The sequence below is a fragment of the Eulemur rufifrons genome, chromosome 16 (genome assembly GCF_041146395.1).
Source record: "Eulemur rufifrons isolate Redbay chromosome 16, OSU_ERuf_1, whole genome shotgun sequence".
NCBI classification, from domain to species: domain Eukaryota; kingdom Metazoa; phylum Chordata; class Mammalia; order Primates; family Lemuridae; genus Eulemur; species Eulemur rufifrons.
In genome coordinates this window covers 7,434,427-7,462,389 of record NC_090998.1, presented here as the reverse complement: position 1 = coordinate 7,462,389, position 27,963 = coordinate 7,434,427, and the positions used below count along the sequence as shown (strand labels likewise).

The following is a 27,963-nucleotide window of genomic DNA, read 5'->3' as shown; positions in this document are numbered from 1 at the left end:
CCCCCACCCCTGCCCAGGACATGACGATGCCACACGCACACACAAGGCCGTGAGCTGCACACAGGAACACAGGGGCTGCGCTCACGACAACATTGAAAAAATATACATTATATATAATATACCTGGGGCCCCCACTCCCCCTCTGGTCCCCACAACCTAGCCACACCGGGTCCTGGTCCCGGGGGAAGGGGTGGGGGCTGTGGGACCTCGGGCCGGCAAGGGCAGGAGGGGAAAGAGGACAGGAAGGCAGGAAACAGGAAAGGCGGAGAAGCAGGGATCCCCAGGGTGAAGTGGAAACAGGTGGGGGATCACAAGAGCAGCAGGGAGGGCCCAGCCAAGGGGGTGGGGGTGGGAAAGGGAGAGTAAGGTTTCCCCTCGACCCCACCCCAGCCCAGCCATTGCTACTGACGCCCCGAAGCGTGCGCGCTAAGGGGGCGGCTGCCGTGGGGGGCAGAAAGGGCAGCTGGAGTCGTCCAGCCCACTCTCCCACCGGCTGGCGGCCAGGGGCACCAGGGCCATGACAGCCCAGCAGTCAGAACAGCGGTGGGCCAGGGGCGCAGGGGGCAGACTCAAGTGGGGCCCGCTGGGGTTTTGAGATTAAAGGATGACTCGTAGTGAAGCGCTCTCTCCCTCTTGGTCTCTCTTCTCTCAGAATGTCCTCCCTTTTCTGGGGGTGTCTCTGTCTCCCCAGGGCAGACTTCTCCCTTCGTGTGGGGGAGGTGTAGGCCTCAGTAGCGGTGTGGGGGGGTCTCGATGATGCGCCTCTCGTCGCTGCTGGGGGAGTCGGCGGCCTCCGAGTCACTGCTGTCCTCGTCCTCCTGCTGGCCACCGGCAGCCCCCGCCATGCTGGCCTGCCGATTCTGATAGGACTAGAGGACCCGGCAGGGAGGGGCGGCTCAGCGGCCTCTCTGTCTGGAGCCACACCCCCCTCTGGCCGGTACCCTCCTCCCCACCGCAGCCCTGCTCAGAACCCTGGCCCAGGGCCGGCCCCTCATTAGGAGTCCTGTTGTGCGTGGTCCAGCTCAGTCTTGACCCTGTGGACCTCCCCATCCCCCAGGGCCACTCACCTCCATGGGGTTCACGATGATGGTGAGAGCTGAGTCATCCCAGAAGAGGTCAGGGTCCTTGGGGTCACTGGAGGCCCCCGGGGGCCCGTCGGCCCCTGAGACGCGGCGGTGGAGGGAGTGGATGCGCACGAGGCCCAGGATGACCATGAGCACCAGGAAGCCCACGCACACCACGATGATGAGAGTCGCAGCACTCGGGACCACTGTGGGGGAGCGTGTTGGTGAGCGGGGGTGGCCAGGCACACCTGGGGGGACTCGGACACAGAGAGCGGGGGCTGGGGGAGAAGGCAGCCCAGGCAGAGGGCGTCCCAGAGTAGGAGAGGGCAGGCCCACGGTGGTCTAGAAGAGGGGCACACCCTGAGGAACTGCAAGAGAAACAGAGCCACAGGGAAGGCAGGAGACGAGAGGGGGAGGGGAGCAGAGTGGCTGCTGCCAGGGCCAAAGGGAGGCACAGAGGGAAGCAGATGTGCAAAGGGAGGTGAGGGCAGCCGAGCAGAAAGGCTCCCGGCCCAGAGTTGTCACGAACAGCCCTATCGTCAGAGGACAGAGGGCGAGCACTGCAGTCACACCTGCCGTTCTGTCTCTGCCTTCCCCAGAGACCACTCAGCCTAGGAAAGAGGTGCCCAGTGCCCAGTGAGGCAAGGAGAGAGACCAGCAAACAGCTTGACTGGTACAGGAGAAGCAGCTCCAAGCCTAGCCTGGCTGCCAGGAAGGAGGTGCTGGCACCCAAGGGTGGGGACGGGCCCAAGGGGCAAGGAGCAGCCCCTTCACTTACCCACCTGGACTAAGCTCACGCCTGCTCCGAGACACCTCCCTTCTCCTGGTGGGCTCAGGACTCCTGGCTGTCTGGGGCTTCTGCTCCCCCCGTATCTCCCTCTGAGGTGTACCTGCCTCCCCCTTGGCCCTCCTGTGCCTCTGGCCCCACAGCCTCACGCCCAGGCTCAGGGGGGCACGGAACCAGAAGGGCAGTGAGACAGAGAAGGGCACATGCACCCTCACACGGACCTTCGAGCTGATGGTGGCCAAGCAGATGTGCGTGCACAGGCATATGCCCAAGAAGACCGTGCGGGCACACAGCTGGACAAAGGTCGAGACACCCCATAACCGCACCAGGCCTCTGCCGGCCCGCACCCCAGCCCGCACCAGCCACCTGGCAGCCTGCTCACACAATAGGATTAAAGGAATGTGTCTGAGGGTCTCCAGCAAGGTACAGTAGAGCCAACTGTGCAGTGTCACCCAGCTCCCCACCAGCTGGGCAGACAAGACAACCCCCTGGAGAAAGACATGAACACTACAGATGTGGGCTGTGAGGGCCACAGAGCGCGCAGCCGTAAGCACAGCCCTGCCAGACTCCTGCACACAAACACACAGCACTCGGAAACACACAAGGAGGCAGAGCTGCAGAGCCCTCAGCCCCAGGGACAGCAGGTGGAAGTAGAGACACCACACACGCACCCCCAGGCCCAAGGCCCTCACGGACAGCTGGGTCACTGCACCCCACATGGGTGCACACTCCTGGCCACTGAATGTGCACACAGCAGCTCCACTCTGGGCAGTCCTGTTGCTGAGGGGCTATTCCACGTATGTGTGCCCCAGACACACAGGAGACCAGCAGTCATACAGCAAGCCCACAGGGCCACACACACACATGAATATTACCATGCAGCCCAGTCCCAAATTTACCTACAGCCTGAGACTCACATGTCAAGGGGCAGAGCAGAGAGTAGAGAACCACACGGCCCAGGAGCCCACCAGACCTGCTGCTGCGAACCGCCCCACCCCAGCAGCCAGCACACTCAGCTGCCACACACCCCAGGGCCAACCAGGTGTGTGGAAAGGCCCTGCCTGGGAAGGCCCGTCAGCCACACACCTCCCTGAGGCCACCCTGATGGCTCTCTGCCAAGTTGGTCCCCATCCTGACCTGACCCATTGCCCACTTGGGGCCAGGCGCCAGTCAGAGCAGGCTCTGCTAGGGCTGGGCGCTGGCTCTGAGGCGAAGATGGGCTGACGGATCAGTGTTTCCCAACTGCCTGGGGTTAGTGGAGGAGGGAAGACGGAGACAGAGCTGCCCTTTCTCCCCATCTGCAGGAAACAGTCCCTCCTAGGTCTCCATGCCCACAGACAAGACCCCACTGGCAGATGGCCCCGTGGCTAAGCCCAGGCTCTAGAAGGAGTGTGACCCCGCTCAGAGTGGAGGCCAAAGCAGGTGAACTCTCTCTATGGGCACAGCGATGACAAGCTAAAGCTTCTGGTTTGCCCCTTAATCAATGCAGGTTTCCCTCTGAGACCCTGGCCTAATGAAGGAAATGACAAGTCGATTGCCAGGAGAATAAGAAATGACCACAAGAAAGACAAAATGCAGACTTTCTTTCTTTAGGCAAACAAGTCTGGTTAATTAGTTTAAGGTGAGCCAGGAGGCCAGGCAGATGGGGGAATTTTTTTAATTAGCTACAGACAAAAATCACAAATTTAAAAAGTACAATCAACTTTTCTTGCTACATTAGATCTGAGCTGTTAATTCTGGCCTTGAATGACCTCCAGAGCCAGCATTAAGGGGTAATTTAGCAAATGGCCCATTTGATTGCAAGGACACTGTTGGAAGCCCTGTGCACAGCCCCGAATGGTGCCATCTGTATGCAGAGCCTCAGGAAAGACTTCTTTCTGCTCTCAGTCCCAGGGCTTCTGGTGACATATCAGTTGCCTCCTATCATGTGACTTTCATAACGGTTCAAGTTCCCTTTTGATTTAGCTACAAAAAAGCTCAGAGTCAAAATTCTGGTCCAGTGTAGCAACTGCTTGGTGTCTCATAATATGCATTTTGTGAACTGGCTTTATTCCCTGGCTGCATCTTATTCTTCTTTCGTCTTTATCTTTTCCTTCTTACTTCCTAATTCATTTTCGTTTTTATCCTATTGCATTGTAGGTCTTTCTGCAAACCTTCACGTACTTGCAGGAAACAAAGTAGGGAAGTGATTCCCAAACTTTGCTGCACATTGGAATCATGTGGGGATCTTTAAAAACCACTGATACCTGACTCCCACCTCCAGACATTGTGACTTAATTGGTATGGGGTGTAATTTGGGTGTCAAGAGTTTTTAAAGCTCCCTGGGTGATTCTGGTGGACACCAAAGTTTAGGATGTCTTCATCATCTTGTCTCACCCTTCTCAGACCTTATTCTCCCTAGTCATAAACACCCCCAACAACCCGCCCACCCCAGTTCTCTCATGCCCATCCCAAATCCCCTCTACCCTTCCAGGTCCAAGCTCAAGCTCTTATATGTGCCACAAAACCTTCCCTGACTGTTCCGGTTCACAATGATCTTGAATTTCTGGTGTACTCAGGAGCTTCAGAGAAATGAGCCTCCATCCCAGTGGACGAGATCGTACCTCTTACTGCGTCTGCATGTTTAGAGTAGTTTGATATTGTGAAACCGTAATTCTGGTTTCTCTTAGGGGTTTCGAGGTGAAAGGGAGGGAACACCTTGTGGAGTCAGAAAAGGCTTATGGAAGGGGACTTAGGGAGTGAGTGCAATGCCCTCAGGCAGCTATGAACTCAGAGCCCTACTCGGGCCAAAATAGGGGAAAGGTTTTGGCTCTCAAGCGCACCGTGGGCCAGGACAGGAGCTCAGAACAAAGGGTGGAGAGGCTGGGCTTCGCTGTGAGGGGGGGAGCAAGGGTGGCTTCGCTGTGAGGAGGGGGAGCAAGGGTGGCCTCGCCGTGAGGAGGGGATGCAGGGGTGGTGTTACAAACACTGCTCCTCCAGGGGCTGAGGGGTGAGGCACACTGCCTGCCAGGCCAGCCAGGGCAGGAAGCTCTGGGGCAGTTAGAAGAAGGACTCCCTCACCTGGGGACTCTTAGCAAACAAAGTCAGGACTGAGAATCTGACCACGCCCAGCAGCACTCACAGCTACCTTGACCCTAACCAGAGTAGCAGGACCCGGTGTCCAACCCAGAAAATGGTAGGTGAGATGATTCCCAAGGAAAGAACTGGAGAAAGAGCTAGGGAATCATGAGAAGAAAAAACATGTATATAACTGGCCCCAGAGTCTATTAAAAAAAAAAAAAAAAAACAGGTTTAGTTTGCTAAGCTGTTTCTATTGACCACATATTGTGTGAAGCTTCTTTGAACCTCTGCAACTTGGTTATGCCTTCTACTCCCTCCTCAGCCTGACTTCCACCACTTTGCTGTAAAAAATCACAGGAGAACACTTAAAAAGGTGTCTGCGGTTGTTTTCAGAACAAGCAAAGAAGACGGGAACCTGTCCCAGGGAAAAGAAAATACAAGAGACAGTGTAGGTAGTGACCCCTGCATGAGGGGAGGAAAGCAGACTGAATCACTAGGGGAGCCAGGGGAGCTAGCCTCAAAGAAGCCCGGGAAGCCCCTCATGGACTCCCCCAAATTAGGTGCAAATCTAAAGTAACAAGACTTTTTTTTTTTTTTTAGCAGCAAACACATGGGGAGAGGGTGGAGGGCCGTGGTTACTGCATAGACTCTGAAATCGTGCTGTCTGGGTTTAAGTCCTGACACTTTATAGCTGTGTGACCTTGGGTAAAGGTACTTGACCTCTGTGCCTCCATTTCCTTGCCTTTAGAGGGTATAATTTCGTTTGTTGTCTGTAATGGCTAAATGAGTATGTGTAAATCCCATCAGCATGGTGCCTGGCGTACAGTGAGACCTGCCTGTGTTCATATTCCCATTATTCCCATTACATTTGTTGAAATGAGTGCTATACTTTCATACAGTGTTCAGAGACCATGAACTTCTTCCAAAAAAGCATTAGTGGAACTCCTTAGGGAACTGCCTTCAGACCCTGTGACACAACCTTTTGACTCTTTTCTTTTCTTTTTTTTTTTTTTTTTTTTTGAGACAGAGTCTCACTTTGTTGCCCAGGCTAGAGTGAGTGCCGTGGCGTCAGCCTAGCTCACAGCAACCTCAAACTCCTGGGCTGAAGCGATCCTACTGCCTCAGCCTACCAAGTAGCTGGGACTACAGGCATGTGCCACCATGTCCGGCTAATTTTTTCTATGTATATTTTTAGTTGGCCAGATAATTTCTTTCTATTTTTAGTAGAGATGGGGTCTCGCTCTTGCTCAGGCTGGTCCTGAACTCCTGAGCTCCAGCGATCCACCCACCTCGGCCTCCCAGAGTGCTAGGATTACAGGCGTGAGCCACCGCGCCCAGCCCTTTTGACTCTTTTCAAAAGGGACAAATCTACAGCCTTTGGCAGTGGGCTTAATGTTTAAAAACTTTTAAAATGATATCCAGAGCCAACTCTGACAAAAGTGGGTGATGAAGTTGGGTAATACAGAACAGGGCCAAAAGCAAGGTGTGTCCAAAAAAGTAACAAAAATAAATGCATCTCATAAATTGGCTTTGAAAGCAATTCTATAAAGGGATTCCAAAAATCATTTCAGCAACATCAGCATCAGTTTGCAGTTTTTAATAATGTGGGAGAATACTTGTTTTAGAATATTAAGTGATGTTTACATCAGTTTACAAAATAGTTTGATCGCAACTTTGTAAAAAGGAAAAAAAGGCATACAAAAAAGACTGGAACATAATATACCATATTAATAGTGGTTTCCTCTCTCTGATGGAATTGTGGCTGATTTTTCTTTTTTTTACTTGTATTTTCTAGTTTTTCTACAATTAAACAATTATTAAAGTGGAAAATAAAGGCCGGTGTGGTGGCTCAAGCCTGTAATCCTAGCAGTCTGGGAAGACAAGGCAGGAGGGTTGCTTGAGCTCAGGAGTTCGAGACCAGCAAGAGCAAGACCCAGTCTCTACTAAAATTAGGAAAATTGCCAGGCATGGTGGTGCACACCTGTAGTCCCAGTTACTTAGGAAGCTGAGGCAAGAGGATCCCTTGAACCCAGGTGTTTGAGGTTGCAGTGACCTATGATGATGCCATTGCACTCTACCCAGGGTGACAGAGTGAGACTCTGTCTTAAAAAAAAAATAATAAAAATAAAAAAATAAAGTGAAAAATAAAAATTGCACCACTGGTAAAGGACTATGGCCAGGGAAAAAGATCGCTTTGAAGGGCAGCATTCTGGCTAGATGTAATACTTTGGAAATTTGCATATTTTGTTTTAAAATATTGTTATGACTTCACAGGTAGCACATAACTACACGTGTAATAGTACCAACTCTCCCTTTGAGGGCAGGGACTACATGCATCCTATAATTCTTTTATATCATCTTAGGAGAGAGCTAGTACACAGTAGGCGCTTAATAAATACTTGATAGCTTCACTACAGAGGATTCTTAGGTCCAGGGCTAATTTGATATTGTTTAGGGCTTGAAGGGTGCAGAGGGGGAGATGAGTAGCAGCAGGAATGACAAAGACACCTAAACCCCACACTGACTTTATGATTCCAGGCATAAGCACCCCCTGCAATGACACAAGGCTCACGTTCTTCACAGGGGGAAGTTAATGACCTAGAGGACCCAGGCATTGGTCCACAGCTGTCTGTTAAAGCAGACAGCACAGGGAACAGAACCCACTGTTCCACCCCTACCCTTCCCTCCCAGGGTGGAAGAGGAGGACGCCCATGCCCAGCCCACTCGCCTGCCACCACCCCTCCCTGCCCAGCCTACCCAGCCTTACGTACTGGAGTTTCGGTGGGAGCTGGCCAGGCTGTGTCCCGCCATCTCAGGGGGAGGCTGGTGACCACGATGCAGGAACTGCTGGGAGCTGAGCACATGGCTGGGGTGGGCAACCCGGTTCATGCTGTGCAGGACGTTGACCTGGGCAGAGGGAGGGGCTCCGTGGGCACACCCGATTGTCCCTAGGTCCTCCCCACCTCTCTAGAGCCCAGCTCCACCTCCTCACTGCTGCCCCCACCTCCTCCACCTCCTCCCCCTCCTTCACTTCCTCCTCCTCCTCCTCTTCCTCCTCCACCCACCGTGATGTCCAGCTCCCTCCACACTTCCACATCCACGCCACCCCAGCTCTTCGCCAGAGGCAGGTGGGGTGGCTGCGCAAGGAAGGACACTTTCTGGGTACCTCCACGATGAATTCATTGCTGGAGTAACGGCCGTTCATTTCTGAGCAGGAAAGCCGGAATTTCCTGGCGTAGAGGGCAGCTCCGTGTCGCAGCCGATACCGAGCCTGCCTCAGGATCTCCTCATACACAGTGATGCTCTCCACCCCTGGGGCCAAGGAAGCAGCTCGGTGAGGCTGGCCCGGGGCAGCAGCCTCTCCCGTACTCCCACCAGCTGACCACACAAAGCTGTGGAGTGGCTCAGCCCCACCGTCCCCAGAGCTGTGACCTGGGCTCTCTGAGGAAGAGATGCTCCCTCCACCCCCACCTGCTCCGCCTGACTGGGGTGGACCGAGGCTCCCTCTCCTGCTCGCCCTTCTCTAATGGCTCTGTGGCTTCTGGGTAGGAACAGAAAGAAGGAAATAAGGACATCCTGAAAGACAGAGCAAGGTGGCAAGCAGGAGGGAAACTGAGGCAGGGAAAATACAGACATCCTCAGGGAGGCCCTGGAAAGGGCCGGAGAGAGGAGGGAACTGGTTATACCCAAATTCTCCCATTTTTCTCTCAGGCATCCTCTGGAAACTACCAAATCATCACTGCCCACTATTCATTAAGAAATGAGCACTTAAATTAAAGCCGTGGTGTCACGGGCGATCAGTGAGCTGGAAGATATAGAAGATGACCAGCCGCACAGCGAGGGGTTAGGAAGCTCAGCAGAGAAGACGAGCAGGAGGAGTGGAGGGAGGAGAGAAGCCCGAGGGGAAACAGAAGTGGGCCCGGGGGAGGGAGGGCACTATGAAGAGGAGCAGGAAGGGAAACATTTGGAGCCTGAACCCAGCCTGACCCTGGAGGCAGTCTGAAAGCCAGAGGATCTTCCAGGCTAGGAAGGTAGGTGACAGGCACTTGGCCACGCCCCTGGGCCTGGAAGGAGGGCCCTCTGGGTTTCCCAGGTGCTTAATCACGGCGAGGGTCATACACCCAAAAGCAGGACAGGCTCTCAGGCCCCACTGACCAGCAATGGTGAGGTAGGCAGACGTGTTGGTGAGCTCCAGCCCTCGCTGCTGCAAGGATGCCATGTCCAAGAGCAGGCTTTCCCGCTCGGGGTCTAGGTCATCCCCCACCAGAGAAATTTCACAGCCGTCCAGGTTGTGCACAATCTCATCCGACATGCGTGTGTCTGTCACTGTGTGGAGAGAGCCAGGGTCTGGGTGAGAGCTGAAGGGCTCACTGATGTTCTGAGACCCAGCCATCCCCTCACAGCCACTGCTCCTCCCCTACTAGGGTCTGTTCTCAAGAGACGTCAGCATCGTTCTCAAGAACATCATTATGGCCGGGCGCGGTGGCTCACGCCTGTAATCCTAGCACTCTGGGAGGCCGAGGCGGGTGGATCGCTCGAGGTCAGGAGTTCGAGACCAGCCTGAGCAAGAGCGAGACCCCGTCTCTACTAAAAATAGAAAGAAATTATATGGACAACTAAAAATCTATATAGAAAAAATTAGCCGGGCATAGTGGCGCATGCCTGTAGTCCCAGCTACTCGGGAGGCTGAGGCAGTAGGATCGCTTAAGCCCAGGAGTCTGAGGTTGCTGTGAGCTAAAGCTGACGCCACGGCACTCACTCTAGCCTGGGCAACAAAGTGAGACTCTGTCTCAACAAAAAAAAAAAAAAAAAAAAAAAAAAAAAAAAAAAAGAAAGAACATCATTATGCAACAATTCCCTTCCACCTATGGCTTCCTGCTTGCTCTGCTTCTTAAGGGTAAGTCATTCTAGTCAAGCAAACACAGGCTGAACTTGATGTCCACTTCCAGCCCCAGGTTTCCTCCCTCATTCTGGCTCCAGACATTGGCCCCATCTCTCGATGATGTCGCTCCCTGGAGTCACCCTTACCTGTGCCCTGCCAACTCTCATCCTTTTTGGTCTCCACCTGGTGAGAAATGGAGCAAGTGATTTGAAGATCAGGGAACAAAGGGACCCCCTCGAGTCCTTCAAAGTCCACAGCTGGACGGGCAAAATGAGCAGTGCCACTCAGCAGGATCTGGGGGGCGTCAGGCTGAAGGACCACCACGTAGCCCTCCACTTCAGGGATAGAGACACAGGATTCTTCGCTGAAGCACCTGTGTGAGAGAGAAGCGAGGCCGTTCATTTCCTCAACCCCAACACCCCCTCCCATAAAATCTATGTTCTGTTTCATTCCTCTGGGCCTCCACCTCCACAACAGAGCACCCATGTCAGGGAGGGGGAAGGAGGAATGGAGGGTAGTGTCTCTGCACCCCAACTCCCACAGCAAATTTGCAGGGGGAGATATCCTTTCCTGGTAGGACATCACCGCAGGAAAAGGTCAGAGATGGAAGGTCAGGCAATCCGAACCTGCGAGGATGATCACAATGCCCTACCCCAAGATTATGGAACATCTACAAATTCTACTTTAATGAAAAATAAAAACAAATTGAACTGACAAAAATGTAGATACACATGGTTCTTTACTCAGGAGTTAAAAAATGCATGGGGTCAGTACAATATCTGGCAGATCTGTGCCAAAAACATCCAACAATAAGCCAGGCATGGTGGTGAGTTCCAGCTACTTGGGGGCTAAAGTAGGAGGATCACTTTGAGCTCAGGAGTTCAAGACCATCCTGGGCAACATAGCAAGACACCATCTCAAAAACAAAAAAATATCTAACAATAAAAGTAGGGTGAGAGGTATCTATCAAAGAAGGTCCCCCTCCTTGGTGTATCTTCCATTCCTTTCAACATCAGAGAAACGCACTTTGGTAGGTGAGATTATCTGACCACCTTGGACCTAGGTCCACTGTGCCATGAAGCCTGACTAATCAGGGTGCCAAAGACAAACCATCCCTAGAAGACTCAGCCAAGTGAAACCAACAACAGCACCGATGCTCAGGACGGCACTCCCATGATCATCCCTAAGCCCTACCCTTTGCCAATAATGACACCTAACAGTCACATAGCACTTCCCAATTTATGATGCATTTTGCCCTTGTTATTTCATTATAATCTTATTTCAGTGCTGTAGAATAGGGATAAAAAAGTCAAAGTTCTTCTGTGTCCTACTTTATTTGGAAAGAAAGAAACAAACAAACAAACTAAAGCTCTCAGATCACCACACAAGTAATATATCTCAGAGTCAAGACTTAAACCCACTTTGGGAGGCCGAGACTGGAGGATCACTTGAAGCCAGGAATTGGAGACCACCCTGGGCAAAGTATCGAGACCTTGTCTCTACAAAAAATTTTAAAATGAACCAGGCATAGTAGCAGACACCTGTGGTCCCAGCTACATAGGAGGCTGAGGCAGGAGGATTGCTTGAGCCCAGGAATTCAAGATTACAATGAGTTATGATCATGCCAGCCTGGGCAACAGAGCAAGACCATCTGAAAAAAAACCTCATTATTCTTGTTCCTAGTCCACTAGATCTTTCCACTAAACCACAGCAACCATTTGGGGCCCAGGTTTACACCAGGGAAATCTATGTGTGAAGAAGTTCCCCCTTGAACAGTCTTCACAAGGAAGTTGGTAAGTCAGGAGCAGGACTCTGGTCCACATGCTTGTGCACATTGAAATGATTTTGCTGAGAGTCTGTTATTATCAGCATTACTGAGCATGCCCAGCTGGACTGCTGGAGTCAAAAGGGAGAAGGTGTGACCTTAGCGGGTATGACGAGCTCAGAGCCCCTGAAGTGCCATTACCCACAAGGTGCTGAGTTCCCATGCCACGTGGAGCAGCAGGGCCTATCGCAATCTGCACTGTCATCCAGACAGGCCTAGATCCAAGCCTCTGAGGAAACAATCCCAGCTGATCCTGGGAGCACAAGCTCCAACGGACATCCCCCTGCCTGAGCAATGCTGTGCTGCTGCTCCCGGGACCCCAAGGCAAAGAGGAGGCATCCCTGACCCCCAGGGACGGATGCTCTGGTGGAGAGATTGGATACCACACACAAACATTAAAACAAGCCAAAGATGGTCACCACCATATGAGTGAAACAAACAAAAAGCCAGGAGAGTTCAGAGGAGGAAGAAGTTGTCTCTGGCTAGGATGGGAGTTGGATGTTTGGAAAGGGAAGGTAGGAGTGATCAGGAAAAGTGGCAATTGAGGTAGCCTTGAAGGAGGGTAGGAGTCCACCTAGCAGAGGGTGATGGTAGAGTGGACGGTGAGGTGCTCGCTAAGGAAAGTAGAGGAACACGAGGCCAGAATGGCCAGCAGGAGCCAGATGCTAAGGGCTTTGAGCGCACGGTCGGAGCCAGCATTTTATCCAGTGGGTGGAGGAAGCCATGGACACCTTCATCAGGGAAATGTGATGATGAAATCTCTGACTTAAGATCATTCACCTAGCCTCAGGGTGGAGGGTGAATGAAGTTAGAGACTAGAGATAGGTCAGCTAGTTAGGGGCAACAGGCCAGGTGAGAGGTAAGGAGAGCCTGGGCTAGAGCAATAACAGCAGAAAAGGAAAAAGAGGAGACAGATTCCAGGTACCCCGCACAGAGGCAGGATCCAGGCAACCCAGCATGGAGGATAAAGGCAGGAAGGAAGCAAAGATGACTCAGAGGTTTCAAGTCTGGTGACTGCAAGGACAGAGATGCCACTACAGAAAGAGAGCATTCAGGGGAGTGACTGGTTTGGACATTGCAGCTGATTATTTCAGCGTTAGCTCATTTGCTTGAGGTGCTGGCACAACTTCCAGATAGAGGTTACGGCAAGCAGGTAGGAGGTCAAGAGCTGTGGAAAGAGGACAAAGCCAGAGGAAAAGATGTGGTATCCATCTGTTCAGGGGTCAATGCCACGAGGAGATGGGCTTTCCAAGAAAGAGATTAAAAGAAAAAAAAAGGAAAACGTGCATTTACACCTTGACCAAATAGTTGCATAAATCTAGCTTTAAATGGACGGAGGTGGAAGAACTGAGAAATGGAAGCTCGGGAAGCCAGCCCCACGGAAAAGGGCAAGGCTATGCATCAGGGAACGCTGCGAGTTATCTGTGTCTCTGTTGCACAGATGCACACACATACACACGTGCACGCACTCATCCCTCAGGGAAGCGTTAGGGTAGCACCAACCATGTGGTGACCCTAGAAACGAGAGAGGAGAGGAGAGCTGCCTTTCTTAATCTCCTAAAGAAAACACCGAGGCCCCTTCCCTCTACTAAAGGACCAGAGGCAGGTTCCAAGCCCTTGGATAAAGCCTCTATCCTGGGCATGAAAGCAGTGGAAGGAATTGAGGTGCGCCAGTCAGCAAAGAGGATGTCAGCTCCTCCCCCTGTGGGGCTGCCCTTGCAGGCTCCACCCTAGGCCAAAAAACAGGGCCCTGCCTTCTGACGGGGCTCCTGAGCACACTGCAGGGGACGAGGCCATGCCTTGGTTTCTGAGGGCTTAAGCCCCTCATAACTGGATGGAAGCCCTTTGGCATCTGGAGTTCCAACTAAAGCATGGTCGGGGGTGGTGCATACTGGGCATCCATCTGAGCCCAGGTGACCTCATCTGCCCATGACCTTCAGCTCCACACCATGACCACACCACAGACCAGCAGCCCAAGGCCCAAACACCATGGCCCCTGCCTTCCACAGCTCTAATTGTGAGGCCTGATAATCATGCCCAGATACTGTGTAGGGTGCACAGCCCTCTCCTCTCTAAACTCTCCCCTCCCAGGATGGGACGGGTCAGTGATGTTTCTCTTCATATAGCCTCTGGAGAAACTGAGGCAGAGTAGGGCAGAGGGGTAACAAGACTAGAACACAGAAATCCTGACTCCTAAATCCTGTAAACCACCCACTAGATGGCAGGATCTCCTAAAAACTGCCCCATAAACCATAATAGGGGTTCATATAATATTAAATATTAAATGCCTTCATATAATAATGTCCAATTATTTGTAGAACACTCTGCTAGGCATTTGCTCTGGATTATATCATGAAGTTATCATAACAATTCCATGAATTCCATGAGTTAGACTCTATTGTTATCCCTGCTCCATAGCATTTGCCCAGTGCTAAAAAGCTAGCAATAGCTGGACATGGTGACTCAGGCGTGTAATCCTAGCACTCTGGGAGGCCAAGGCAGGAGGATCGCTTGGGGTCAGGAGTTCAAGACCAGCCTGAGCAAGAGCAAGACCCCTGTCTCTACTAAAAAGAGAAAAAATTAGCTGGGCCTGGTGGTGCACACCTGTAGTCCCAGCTACTAGGGAGGCTGAGGCAGGAGGATCGCTTGAGCCCAGGAGTTTGAGGTTGCTGTGAGCTAAGCTGATGCCATGGCACTGTAGCCCGGGCAACAGAGTGAGACTCTGTCTCAAAAAAAAAAAAAAAAAGCTAACAATAGACATTATGTCCTTAACTATTATGCCTTCAATTAATCTGTATTTTTAAACACCTAATATATAAACCTTGAAATAATCTATAATATTTATTTTAAGTAATACAAAATAATTCACTTAAAATTCAGGGGTCAGTAAATTTTTTCTATGAAGGACCAGGTGCTAAATATTTTCAGCTTTGGGGGCCACACAGTTTGTCCCAGCTACCCAGTTCTGCCATGAGAGTGTGAAAGCAGCCATAGACAATATGCAGATGAGTGGGCACAGCTGTGTCTCAATAAAGCTTTATTTACAAAAACAGGCAGCTGGCCAGGTTTGGCCTGGGACCCTTAGGCTCAGATCATCATATTTGACCTTGCAAGAACTTGGGGAAGCAAGATTAAAACAGGGTAAGCAACCAGAACTCATTATTTGCCCAAGGTCAACCAGGCAATTGGGATTGAGTCAGAACTAACGTCAGGTCTCCCAGCACCCAATCCTCTCTGTCCCACTTTACATATCAGCATAGAGAAGATCAAAACCCAAAAATCCTGGAGGTGTGACTTGGTGGAAAGAACAATGAATTAGTTATTGAGACATCTGCGTCTAGCCCAGGTTCTTCTACCATGTTGCTGTGTGACCTTCCCTGGTCAATTGTCCTCTCTGGGGGCCCAATCTCCCCATCCACAAAATGAAGGCGGGCCTAGTCCTAGGTGACATCTTAGGTGAAGAAGTTGTGACGATGTCTGGCTCTGCTCTGTGGTTTGTACCGCCCCACCCAACACTCACTTGACGGCAGTGGTGAGGCGCAGGGGCCTGACGCCGGGCGTGGCAAAGCGCAGAGTGTTCATGTAAGCCACATGCTGCAGGGCATGGTTGAAGGTCTCCACATCATCCCCCTCCAGGGTGAGCAGGGACTGCGAGGGGTTCACGTGGACCTGGGCCCCAGACACAGACACAGCTGACAGCAGGGCCAGGAGGTGGGAGAGGGAGTAAAGGCAGAGAGGTGGGGCAGGGGTGAGGGGCAAGGGGCATGCCGGGAAGGAGAGGGCTAGAGGACCGGGATATACCTTCATGCCTTTGCCCAGGCTCTCGAAATCCCTATAGTCCAGCCCCTCCCGACATGCATAGAGGCACTCGATGACCTCGCGGCTCTCCAGGCGACCTGAGCGCACGCTGAAACCAGCCAGGTAGCCATGGAAGTAGTGGTGGATCGGCAAAGGGTCTCCTAGGGCAGGAACACAGGAGCGGGACTGGAGGTGAGAGGTGAGAGGTGAGAGGAGAGGAGCACGGAATAAGGAAGAGGGGCCGAGAGAAAGGGAAAAGAGAGAAAGAGCAGAAATGTTGAGAAAGAAAATGAAAAAGAGAAATGCGGAAACCAAAAAAAGGGAAAAAAGAGATGAGAGGTAAGAGAAGTGAGGATGAGGAGGAGGTTGGAGAAGGAAGAGAGACAGAAAAGACAGAAAAGAGCCTGGGGCAGAAGGCTGAAAAACAGAAGCAACAGAAATGAGAGAGGCTTCCAGTAGAGGGAGAAAGAGAAGGAAACCAGGACCTTTCCTTCCGGGAGGAAAGAGGAGAAACCAGGAGGAAAGGCGGAGGCTGCAAGAAAGGGCGTCTGTACGGTGACATGCAAGGAGACCGGGATGAACGTGAGCGAGCTTCACAGACGCACACATCTTCCCTCCTGCGTGTCTGACTCCTGCGCTTCCCTCTGCCACGTGCAAAGGCAGCAGGAGCTGCGGCCGGGAACAGACCCCCAGAATCCAGCCAAGCCACACTGGCCTTCCCGCCTCTGTATTTCTGGGAGGCTCTGCCCCCTGGTGGCGTAACTAGCAGCAACTAGCCTGGATGGCTTTGGGGTGGACAACGGAGCACAGAACGGGCAGCTGAGGCGAGAACTCTCGGGTCTCCAGTTCCCACACGCAGAGTACCTTGTGTGTTGTCTGTACTGTTGTCTCCTTTTTCCTTCTCTTTGTTCTTCTCCTCTGGGGACAAAAAAACACACAAAAAGTAGCAGTGAGCTCAGCGTTGTGGGGACAGATTGACAGAGAGGAAGGAATAAGTTTTCCTCTCATCCATGAGTCTCGTCATGCCCATGTAGAACTTGCAACTTCTCAGCTGAGTCTCAACCCTTCTTTTGTCATGCCCTAATCCCTCCAGCCTCTGTAACAGACAAACCCCCAAATATGACACCACCACACCCCACCCCACCCCCCACACACACACCTGCTCACGGAAGGAAAAAAGGAAAGAAAGGGCTTCAAAGTTGGAAGATGGATGACACTATGCAAGGTTACTATCCTCCCGCAGAGGAGTGGGCTGTGGAAACCATCACCGCTTTGATGGAACAAAGTGGGAATCGACTGACATTGTATTAGAGAAAGAGAGATTCTGGGGACGCCTGAGAAGTTAACTCTCCCAGGTCAGAAGTGATGCCCTGTTGGATGGGTGGGAGGCTGTGGTCCCCTCTGGTGGAGACTTTCAGAGTCACCCTGCCCAACCGCAGGGAGACGTGTGGTGGCCTCAGCTGCCGGGGTCAGGCTGCCCTGGCTCCTCACCAGCCTTCCTCCTTTTCCCAGTCCTAAACCGCTGGAGGCTTCCCCGAGAAGCTCAGAGGGACTTACCAGTCCAGCAGGCCCCAATCATGAGAGCAGGCTCCCTTCGGGGCGGGTGGATGAGGCCGTTGTCATGGATGAGGGCAGGGTCGAAGGAGATGCCATCGGCATAGAGTGTAACTGTGGGGAACTCGAGGTTCAGAGCATAGTGGTGCCACTCATCATCACAGACCTGGGGGGCAGAGTAAGGACAGGAGCCTCTGAGATACTTCCTCTCCAGGCAGCTCACCCCGGCACTGAGGCACCCCCTGGAGATGGAGCACAGTCCCCCATGTTCCCAGTTCTGCCAACAGGGCAGACTAGTGAATTGCTGCCCACCCAGCTCAAGGAATAACACCCTTGTCCAAAGTCCATCAGGCAACCAATCTAGCACCAAAAATCCCACTCTTCAGGTAAATCTTTAAAGCTGTAACTATTCCTAAGAGGAATAACATATTATGTCATGAATAAATTTTTCCAAAAAATTATGTAGTATGTATGTATGTATGGCATGGGAACCTCTAGGGTAGTTTCTAATCCAACAGGATCCACTAAAACAAATATCGCTTCCCTTTGCAGTTTCTCCCAGGGCCAGCCAAGATGGGGGCAGGGTCAGAGGAAGGAGGGGTAGAGTCCTCTCTCTTATTAAATTCCAAATGTTGGGGTCCCTCAAGGCTCGACCTAGACCCTCTTCCCTTTCCTCTGTGTGCTCTCTCCTGGAGTTACCTCATCTGTTTCCATTCATTGATACCAAATTTATGCCGATAACACCAAAATCGACAACTCTAGCTCAGGACTTTCCTCTGAATGCTGGGCTCTCCACTTGGATGTCTCACAAGTATCTCAAATTCAACATGTGTGAGATGGAAGTCCACGCCCCTTCCAACTCCCTCAGTTTTCCCTGGGGAATAGGAATGTTCCATCACCCATCCACTCGCTCAAGTGGATGATGCGGAGGCATCTTTGATCCTTCCCTTGCCCTCATCCTCTACACTCAGTCCGTCGGCAGGTGCGTCCATCCCAGGTCCAAACAGAACCACAGCTGTGGGTTTGTGTGCAGGTCTCTCCACCTCCACTGCCACACCTCAGTCAAGTCCCCAACCGCTGCCGTGTGGGCTGCTGCAGCCATTCCGTCTACTTCCACTCTCGTGTCTCTTCAACACATTCCTCCCGCAGTTGCCAAAGGGATGTTGCTAAAATGTCAGTCTGATCAGGTCATGCCCCTGCTTTAAACCCTTCAAAAAAGTCTTCCCCTTTCTCATAGGACAAAAATCTAACCACAGCTGACAAAGTCCACTGCCCAGCCCACTCACTGCCATCTCTGCAACCTCATCTCCAGTCTTGTCCGCTCTACCCCAGCTTCACTGGCCTTTCCATGCTTGGAACGTGCCAAGCTCTTCCTGCCTCAGGGCCATTGCATCTGCTCTTCCCTCTGCCTGGACACTTCCCACTCTCTCCCCACAGCAGCTATTTCTCATCCTTTAGGACTAAGCTTAAATCTCACCTCAATCAGGCCTTCGCTGAGCATCCCATCTACAGTGAATTGCCTCCTCCTTGCCTCCCCCAGTCTCGACCCCAGGCCCTTGTTTGCTTCTTTCAGAGCATTTATCACATGTATGTTTTTACATGTCTAATTACTTCATAAAAATCTATCTCCCCAACTAAAAGTAAGCTCAAGGAAGGCAAAGATTTTGTTCCATTCATTGTGCCCCCCAGAACCTAGCAAAACGGCAGGGACTCAGTTGGTATTCAATACACACTTGTTGAATAAATGAGGGTAAATTAAAGAAAAATAGAAAGGGCACAGTTCCCAATATTAGCACTTGGGGGGAAGACCAAGAAGCAGCCAGTGGCAGATTATCTCTTGGAAAGAGAGCCACAAACAGCAAAAGCCTCTGTAGACAGCCCTCAATTATCCAGTTTGTGAATTTTCTAGGCACTTATTTCCCTTTCTCTCTCTTCTTCCTGCCTTTTTTTAAAAAAAGCCATTTGCTTACTCAGCCATTCCACCACGACATGCAAGAAAAACAGAAGATGGAAACTCAAATTAGTCCTCAATGGTCCTTGCGGTCAGCTTGGAGAATAAATAATGAGGAGGCTGCAACTGTTGGCGCAAGAGGGGCTTTTAAATATTTTGTCCATTTTTATTCATCCCTTCACAATCATGGGTGATAATAGTGAGAATTAACATATACAGAGTGCTTTTCAGTCTACAAGGGTCTATTACATCATTTAATCCTACAATAACCCTGGGATGTAGAATTCTTTTTATCCCTATTTATTAAGTAAACACAAAAACTGAAGTTTAGACATAAACTTGCTAGCAAGTTCCCCTGGCAGGACTCAAACCCAATCTGTGTAGCTTGGAATGACTTACTGTCTTGACTACAACTGGCTAACTGCCTGCGAGTCGGGGATGCGTACCGTTAAGGTTCTAGAGAAGAAAGATAAAATAAAACAAGGGGGGAAAGATGTGCAGTCGGGTTTGGTGCTAGCGGTCATTTGGAAGGCTTTCTGCAGGGACCAGCCTTGGAGAAAGAGAACAAGGCAGCTGGGCATAGAACTGTCAGTGGCTGAAGGTGGGGAACGAAAGAGGGGACATAGGGCAACCCAGAAAGTGCCACCCCCTGCCCTGGGACCACCCTTCCCTACAAGTTAGTCACAGCCACCCAGCCTCACCTGCTCCAGCTTCCAGAGGAACTTGACCGGACGGGCACTCTCAAGCAGGGGCCAGTAGAGGAAGGCAATCCTGCAGCCGTGGACGGTCAGCGAGTAGTGAGAGAAGCCATCCTCTGAGGGGAGAGGATTGGGACGGGGTCACGTACAGAGCAGCGGGAAGGACAGGACGTTGGATTCTTTAAATCCTCTTGCATGTGCTCTCTCGTTCTCTCTCTCTCTCATACACACACACACACACACACACATTCCAGTCCAAGTAATAACTCAGGCTTCTCTGGGACGCTGGCCGGCCGAGGAGGACGCTGGCCAGCCTGCTCCCACCCAGCTCTCATCATGGGTGACAGCCCTTTTCAGGTCAAGAAAAATGAGGTCAGAGAAGTGGCTAGAAAGGAAAGAGCAGGTCGAGGCTGAGCCCTCCCTAGAGGGATGCGCCACTGCAGCCGAGGGAAGAGAAGTACTTGGAGACGGAGCCAATCAGCCCTCGGAGGAGGAGGATGGGGTGACAGCGGAAGGGAAGGCACGAGGCCCACCATTGCTCAGCCTTGCCCACTGCCATGGAGGGCTCTGACGGGAGTAGAGAAGGGGAGCAGCCTCCTACACAGTGGGGTGCAAGGGGGCTGACCAGCAAGCTGCAAATGAGAATGGCAGTGGGGAGTCCCATTGCACTCTGAGAGCAGTGAGACCTCGACATGTCATGTTGGGGATAAATCGCAGAATTTCAGGGAGCGTCAAACATAGCAAGGGCGTCCGACAAGTGAAGAGAGGGGATGTGACCTGTCCACAATCACACACTGGACAGTGGCAGAGATGGGACACAAAGCCCACTTCCCACTCTCAGGCCAGTGCCCTGAGGGGAGGCTCACCATTCTGGACAGTGTTACACACGATGGTTTCCTCTTCCTTCTTGCCCTTGTTGGGAGTTACGCCATGCTTCATCCAGAAGGACAGGGTGAAGTGGTCGCTGAGACTGCCCTGGGGCCCAGAGCCCAGCCCAGCTGGGCCACCCAAGGGCACCTGGACAGCCTGGGTGCCATTGAACCAGTAGATCAGGCTGCTATCCTGGCTGTAGTGCACCGAGAGCCCTGCTGTCCAGTTGGCATTGGGGCCAGGCATGGGCAACAGATCCACTTCCCCAGTGGCAGCACCTGCAGGAGCCCCAGGAGGCCTAAGTGTCAGAGCTGAGAGGCAGCAGATGGGAAATGGGCAGGAGGCAGGGACAGAGGGACTGACGGGAAAGGATTTCCCACAGCTAGTCTCACTGCCTCTTGTGGCCATTCAAAGACAAGAGAGGGGTGGACTTGGACTTTCTTCCAGAAATATGGCTCCAGTTAACCCATTCGCCAACTCTCCGTCTCCCCTACCATTGTTCCACGATTGTGACTGGCTACCAGTGCTACAATTATGCATTTTTGCCAAAGACATATCCACCTGCCCTTTGCTAGTGGCAAGTGCTAACCACATGCCACGACCCTGTGGATAATACGTCTGTGGATGGCGGAGAGATGTAAGGCAGAGTCTTGGGAAAAGGGCAGAGGAGGTTGGGGCAGGGGCTGGGTGGGAAGGGACAGGCCTGAGGGAGGGTTGGGGGAGGGGCGCACCCACCACAGAGTTTCCGCAGTGCCCGCTCTGAGTAGTTGTCACGGTCACAGCCCTTGGCCACATGGCTGGTCTGCAGCTCTATGGTGGCCTGGATATTCCACAGTGGTTCATCACAGGTCTCCAGGCGGATACCAGGGAACAAAGCCAAACTCCCAGCGCCTGGTGCATACTCGATCCTTTTGTTCCAGCCTGCAGGGGTGAGGTAGAGAGGGCAAGGGGGTGGGGGGGAGAAAGGATGAAGCCACGTCCTCTATCCATTCTCCCAGTATGATGTCCTCTGACTACCTTGGCCTCCTAGGAAAATGGTCTGGCCAAGGCCGACAGCTACAAGCCTTCCCCAAATGTCCCCCTGTAGCCCTAGCTAGCCCCCATAATTATCAGAAGGGACAAAAAGAGAGACCAAGGTGAAAGATGATTCACAAGATGGGCCACAGAGCTGAGCTCCTCACCTTGCCAGCTGGGCTTACAGGTGGGCTTCACCTGGATCTCCACCTCGGCATCATCTGCTGCCCGCTTCTTGCCACAATCATAAGCCGTCACCGTAAACTTGTAGAGCCTCTCACCGCTGTACTGCAGCTTCTCTGTGTTCTCGATGTTCCCTGGGCAGGGGGTGGGAGGACATCGAGAGTCAGGAGCACTGGAGAAAGCCCAGGGAAGCGAAGGGAGGATTCAGGAGCTGACCGGGCAGCAGGTGGGTTGGGAAGGAAACAGGAAGCTGTGAAGAAGGCATCTGGGAGCAAAAGGCTCCACATCTGGGAAGCAGGTGAAATGAGGGTCTGAGGGGCAGACATGGATGGTGTGGTCCCGGGTGGGTGCACAAGGGCTGGGCGGCCAGGGGAGGCGGGGGCTGGACTCACCATCATTGTCAATGAGGAAGGGGGTGTTGGGCGTGAGGATCTCGTAGTAGCAGATCTGGCTGTACTGGGGGGAGCAGTCACCGTCGATGGCTTCCACACGCAGGATGCGGTCATACAGCTTCCCCTCTGTCACCGCAGCACGGTACAGCCGCTCCACAAACACCGGGGCAAACTCATTCACATCATTGACCCGCACATGCACGGTAGCCCTGCACATACCAGAGTGGGAGGAGGATGAGGATGCATCAGCCGGCCTCCATATGACACACAGATACACCAATACGCTGAGAGAGGCGCGTGGAGGAATCCTGACAGGGGCTGGCGTGGAAGGAGCCCGTCTATCCCCGAGACAGGGCAGTCAGCATCTCAGCCCCACCGGCAGGGCGCCAGGCAAGGGAGAGGGCCCAAGGAAGGGTGACTGGTGAGGGCATGAGGAGTGAGCCCCAGGGGACAGCAGGAGCTGATTTGATGACTTCTGTACAGAATGCCTTGGGTTCGGGCTGGGGGAAGGCAGGTTCTTCCTTCATGACTGTCAGATGCAATGGATAATCAAGGAAGATGCAGAGTAAAAGCCAAATTAAAGCCAGCCATGAGAAGGGCGACGGCATTCGGACGAAAGTCATCCGACACACCTGAGTAGTGCATGTGAGCTATGTGCTGCTCTCAGAACATGTGAGTCCCATGTACGTGTCAGGGTGGCCCCTCCCTCTCCTGCACCCACCAGGGCAAGCAGGGCTGGGTCTGGGCCCTTCATCCCGAGCCCTGCCCCTAGCCAAGATCCAGGCTCCCAGGGCCCAGAGGCAAGGGTCTTATCTCCAAAGGGGAAACTGAGTCACAAAGAACATTTCTATCTCTGGTGCCCCTTATGGCCCAGCCCTGAGCATCTATCATGCTACAACCATCCCCTACCCACCCTCACCTAGAGCCTCGTGTGTGTGTGTGTGTGTGTGTGTGTGTGTGTTATGATCGTGGGGGGGGCGGGGTGTGTTGCAAATAGAGGGACGAGGCAGGTGAAAGGGATCTGGGTGTGTGCTGAATGTGTCCATCCTCTTCCTTCTCGTTCTCCTCATCACAACTCCCATGCACTGAGCCCTGTGCCGTGTGGCAGGCACTGTGGTGCATGCTTTTAACACAAACCATCTCCTTTACTCTTCACAGCGACCTTATGAAGCAGGTATCATCGCTGTCTCCGTTTTACAGTTAAGGAAAAGCAGGTCCAGAAAGGCTAAGGTGCCCAAGGTCATAGAGGCAGAGCCAGGATTAGATCCCTATGTGTTTCTGCCACCTTGCCTGAAGGTCCCTAAATCCTAGGAACAGCAGGGGGCAGGTGGATATTCAATGCTGGCATGGACACAGGATGGTCAGGGCCTTGGGAGCAGGGAGGAGGGCCCTGCAGCACATGGGGCAGGGGACAAGGACCTCCTCACTTGTGGGACTTCTTGGTGTTGGCCCCGTCGGGGCCCTCGCCACAGTCGTAGGCCTGGATGGTGAAGGTGTGCTCCTTCTGGGCCTCGCAGTCCACAGGCTCCTTGGCCCGGATCAGCCCCTCTCCCGTCGCCTTGTCCAGGATCACGGCCTCAAAGGGCACCCCAGACCCATGAAGCCGGAAGCCGCAGATCTCACCTGGCCAAGGGGGTGGGGAGGAATAAGGCTGCTGCGCCACCTGCTGCATCTCCTTCTCTCCCACAGCCTCCCTACCTGGGGGCCAGCTCCGCCACTACCCCCAAAACCCCTGTCCCTTCTCCTGCAGGCACAAAAGCATTAATTTATCAAACATACAACTCCAGCCCAGCTTCCCTGAGCAGCAACCTCTCAGAGCTTCCAGGCCTGAGATCTGGCAAAACCCTGATGTGTTTAACCCTTGCCTGCCACCTCCTTCTCTCTGGCATCCGTGGCTCAATCTCCATTCTTCAGTGGAGCCCATTCCCTGCCTTGAGCCCACTTTTCTACTTTCCAACGGCCTTGTCCCCACTTTCTCAGTACTCCCAGGACCTCCCCTCCATCCATGCTCTCAGTCCTCCCACCTGCTTTTCTCTTACCTACCCTGCCTGGCCGACCCTTACTCCCAGTTACCTGCATAGCGCAAGGGGGCATCCTTATCCAAGGCAAAGAGTGGTGGGTTCAGCAGGACTGTGTTGTCATTCTCCATGACGATGCCCTGGTATTCTGCCTCGATCCATGGCTTATGCTTATTGGCTGGCCCCGCCCCAGGAAGAAGAGAGGAAGCACCTGTGAGCAGGACCGCCACTCCCTAGACAATCACACCCGGCACCATCACCCTTTCCACCCCTGCAGCAGCGCCTGGCAGGAGGGAGGGATGAGAACCAGAAATTCGCTACTAAAGGAGTCCAAGGGTCTGCAGGAGGTCCCAGCCTTCTCCTATAGCAGGATAGATGGTTTCCATGGCAACAGCCTGCCCTGGGGGAAAGAGGACCACTATCTCCCCTGGGAACCATGGTGGGGCACGTGGAGAATCTTCCTTAGGGACTTCACATGCTGGAGAATGGAGACTGGGGACTCAGGGAGCATTGGGGAATGTCAGAAGGGATAGGTTAAGGGCAGAGTCGAAGCTAGAAAAAGAAGATCTAGAAGTTTCCCAAGATCCTAATTGTTTATCCTCCTCCCCATCCCATTTCTGCACTTCTTCCAGCCAAGCCCCAATCTAAGGCCATTCCCCCTGAGCAGAGGAAGAGGAAGAGGAGAGAGTAGATAAGAGAAGATATATAGGACAGAGGGAGGAGGACAGAGAGGGGCAGGGATGGAGCAGAGGAATCAACGCCAAACGACTGGACCCAGCAGAGCCGACATCCTGAGGGATTAAAGAGCTGGCCTAGAAACACGACCAATCCGTTCCCTGCTTCCCACCCCCACACCCAAGAGACCACATTCAAAACCAGCACATTTCTGTGTCCTCTGCAAGGCCACCAAACCCCACACCCCCTGAACCCCACTTTATACACAGATCCTTGCTTTAATCCCAAATCTTGTCTACCACACCCCTCCCCTTCAGCTGCCAGCCCCTTCAGGCTGGATGTGGGACCCACTCAGACTCCGGATCTCCCCAGGCCCAATCTCCCTCTAGCCTGGTGAGGGGCTATGGGACAGCACAGCACGTTCCCCAATTCCACATCACCCCAAGCCCCAACTTCCACTGCTTGCTCCATCTAATCCCATTGTGCCCACACCCAGGCTCCCCAAGCACATCCATGACAGCATCAGAAGGAAACTGAGTCACCAAAGGGCACCTCACCCCCAGTATCTCAGGAGGAGCAAGAAATCCTGACATCCACCCTGCCCTCCAGCCACAGCCCACGGGCCTGGCATCTGAGGCTTTGCTGCTGACGACCACCAAGCCCCCTTCCCTAATGGCTGGGGAGAGAGCCACAAGATGGTGCACAGGAGGCAGCACAGGAAGTGGCAGGAGGCTGAGAACCAGGCTGAGGTCAGAGACTGAGGCTGGAGCCCCAGCCTGCCGTGCATGGAGGGCAGGGCCAGGCACCTGCTCCATGGCTCACTCCCCCGACCCTGCTTCCAGCCCAGGTCTCTGAGCCTCTGCCTCCCCACTCCTGTCCCCAGGGCCCCTTCTGTCTCCCTGGGTCCATTCCCTTTCACACACTCCTGGATTTCCTGTCTCTTCCTTGGCTTTCCCCCTCCCTACCCACTTCTTATCTTTTCCCCTGATTTTCCTCTCATTCCTCCCTGTTTTCCAGCCTCCACCTTTACCCTCTCCGCTCCGCCTCTCACCCCCTCCCACGCCTCACCTCCCGTCTTCCCCTTCTCAGCTTTCCCTCTCACCACTGCTTTAGCGCCCCCCACACACCCACTTCTGCCCTTTCCTGCCTAGCTCCACCGTCTCCACCTACCTGAGGCCTCTGCCCCAAGCCCTTCCTCCCTTCCTCCTTCTGGCAGCCTCACCCAGCTGAATTTATCTGCTGTCTGCCAGAGAGGGCAGCTCTGGTAACCCACAGCCCAGCTGATGCAGGCATAAGGGTATGAATGCAGAGGAACACGAAAAACATACGTGCTCCGAATTGCTGAGCTGCAATGAACAGTTTCTCCCCAGGACGGGATGGAGACCAACCAGATGGATCTGCCACATACCCTTGGCATGCGCAACCCCGGGGAAAACGGAGAACCACTGAGAGACGTACATCACCTCCTCAGGGGCAGGTCCTTCTGAGACCCCAGATAGCTACGAGGGTGAAGGAATTGGGGGAGGGGGGAGATAGAGACCCCAGAACAGAAGCAAGATGACCAACAAGAGAAGCACATGGGTAGGATGGACCAGAGAGGAGGATGTGGCCAGCGGGGAGTGAGGGAGAGCAGAAAGGAGAAGAGCTGGGAAAGGATGGGAAGGAGGACCACCAAGAGAGGAAGGGACCGCCTGTCATGTGCCAGGCAGCCCCAACACCTCGTTCTACCCTACCCCACGTCCTCTGCCCGGTCCCTCTTCCAGAGCCCCCACCCCCACCTCGCTCACCTTTGTTACCGGAGCACGACGGGAGCAGGGAGGCCAGCAAGAGGGGCACCAGGGGGAGCGCCATGGCGCGGAGTGGGGCAGGGCAGGGCCGGCGACCCTCTGCCCCGGCAGCCTTGAGCCCGCTTATTCCACCCTGGGGTGGGGGGGGGGCGTCGCGGGGTTTTCCGAGGAGAGGAGGGAAGGCGGAGGACAGCAGGGCGGTGACAGAAGGGAGCCTGCTGCCCACACTAGTCCGCAGAGCAGTCCCGGGCAGATCCCAGTCCCGGTGACCGAGTCGGAGACTTGCAGGGGCTCCCGGTTCCCTCCGAACCCAGCGTCCTCACTCTCACTCCCACCCCATCCCCTCTACTGCAGAATGACGTCAGCACAGCCCGGCAAGCATTGACGGGGCCGCTGGCCAATCAGGTGGCTGGGTGGGCCAGGTGCTGCAGGGGGGCAGGGAGCCAATGGGACTGGGGGCGAGGGGCGGGAGAGTGTTAGGGCTTTTTCCCCTGACTGCAATTTGGGGGAGGAGAGGAACTGCGGGGGCTGGGGAGGAAGCTGGAGAGCCATAGAGGGGGTGGGAAATAAGAGGGACATTGGGAGAAGCTAGAAGCCAGGGAGGGTGGGCAGGGGAGACGTCAGTGGGGACCTGAGGGCGGGGAGGAGAGGCAGTATCCACGTCACCCCGCCCCCCGACTCTGCATTAGCCTCTTTTTACAGCCCATTCCATCAGCAAGCCCCTGCTGCGTGCCTTCTGGGAGCTGTGAAGTAAAACCCTCAGTCTGAGAAATCCTGACATTTCAGTTCCCAGCCCAAGTCTCTGAGGAAGCCAAAGGACGGTCCACAGGGCGGTGGGAAGGCTCTGGGACTGGAGAAAGGGTGATATTTGTGCGCCCCTCACACGCACAGGACACCTGTCAGGACAGTCCACCACCAGCTGAAATGTCAGGCCCTGTTTTCCCACTGCCTACCCTCCCTGCCTTCCCCGGTCCAAATTTCCCACCTGAAACCATGATGAACCAAGCCCAGTCCATTCTGAAGCCCAGGAAGTTGGCAGGTTTGAGAGAGAAGTGGGCAGTTGGAGGCAGGGCACACAATAATTTAGGCGCCCCCATCCCACCCTTGCTGGAATACATCTGGAAAGCATGGGCTAAGGGCTGGGGGCTGGGGGTGATGGTGTCATCGATGAATCAGAGGGAGAGAAAAACCCCTGAGTCCCAATCCAAAGGCCATAAAATTTCCAGAATAGCTAACCGACTCCTCCCTGGCCTTCTGCTCTGGACTTTGAACGTGACAGCCCATCAGGCTGCTGACAGCAGCTCTGTGCTTGGGAAGAGCAGTTTCTCTGCCTCCCTCCTAATGGCCTATAGGACCAAGAGTCTGGAATGCCTGTTTGGGGTCCCAGTTCAGCAAACTGAGGGAG

General features: G+C 53.5%; 1 protein-coding gene across 1 annotated transcript; it reads right to left on the bottom strand.

Annotated features, from left to right (window-relative positions):
• Window positions 1–264: 264 nt before the first annotated feature.
• CLSTN3 (calsyntenin 3) lies at window positions 265–26,622 on the bottom strand. The gene is made up of 18 exons (XM_069489842.1): window positions 26,559–26,622; window positions 24,152–24,274; window positions 23,506–23,701; window positions 22,079–22,287; window positions 21,671–21,820; window positions 21,225–21,410; window positions 20,486–20,767; window positions 19,623–19,735; window positions 16,974–17,136; window positions 16,281–16,334; window positions 15,420–15,577; window positions 15,139–15,287; window positions 9,940–10,166; window positions 9,067–9,237; window positions 8,078–8,223; window positions 7,683–7,818; window positions 1,068–1,270; window positions 265–869 (listed from the first exon to the last, which is right to left on the bottom strand). Exons 1-18 carry the CDS (start codon window positions 26,620–26,622, stop codon window positions 729–731), a joined length of 2,871 nt encoding a protein of 956 aa, XP_069345943.1. The 3' UTR covers window positions 265–728.
• Between the last annotated feature and the right edge of the window lie 1,341 nt (window positions 26,623–27,963).

Bases quoted from the DNA above. Each gene is read 5' to 3' on its own strand.
- CLSTN3 (XM_069489842.1), bottom strand. From the start codon at position 26,622: ATGGCGCTCCCCCTGGTGCCCCTCTTGCTGGCCTCCCTGCTCCCGTCG. The intron at 21,411-21,670 runs GTGAGGAGCTCA...TCACCCCTGCAG, and splicing joins CTGTAAGCCCAGCTGGCAAG to GCTGGAACAAAAGGATCGAG. The intron at 17,137-19,622 runs GTGAGGCTGGGT...TCTGCCCCCCAG, and splicing joins TCCTCTGGAAGCTGGAGCAG to GTCTGTGATGATGAGTGGCA.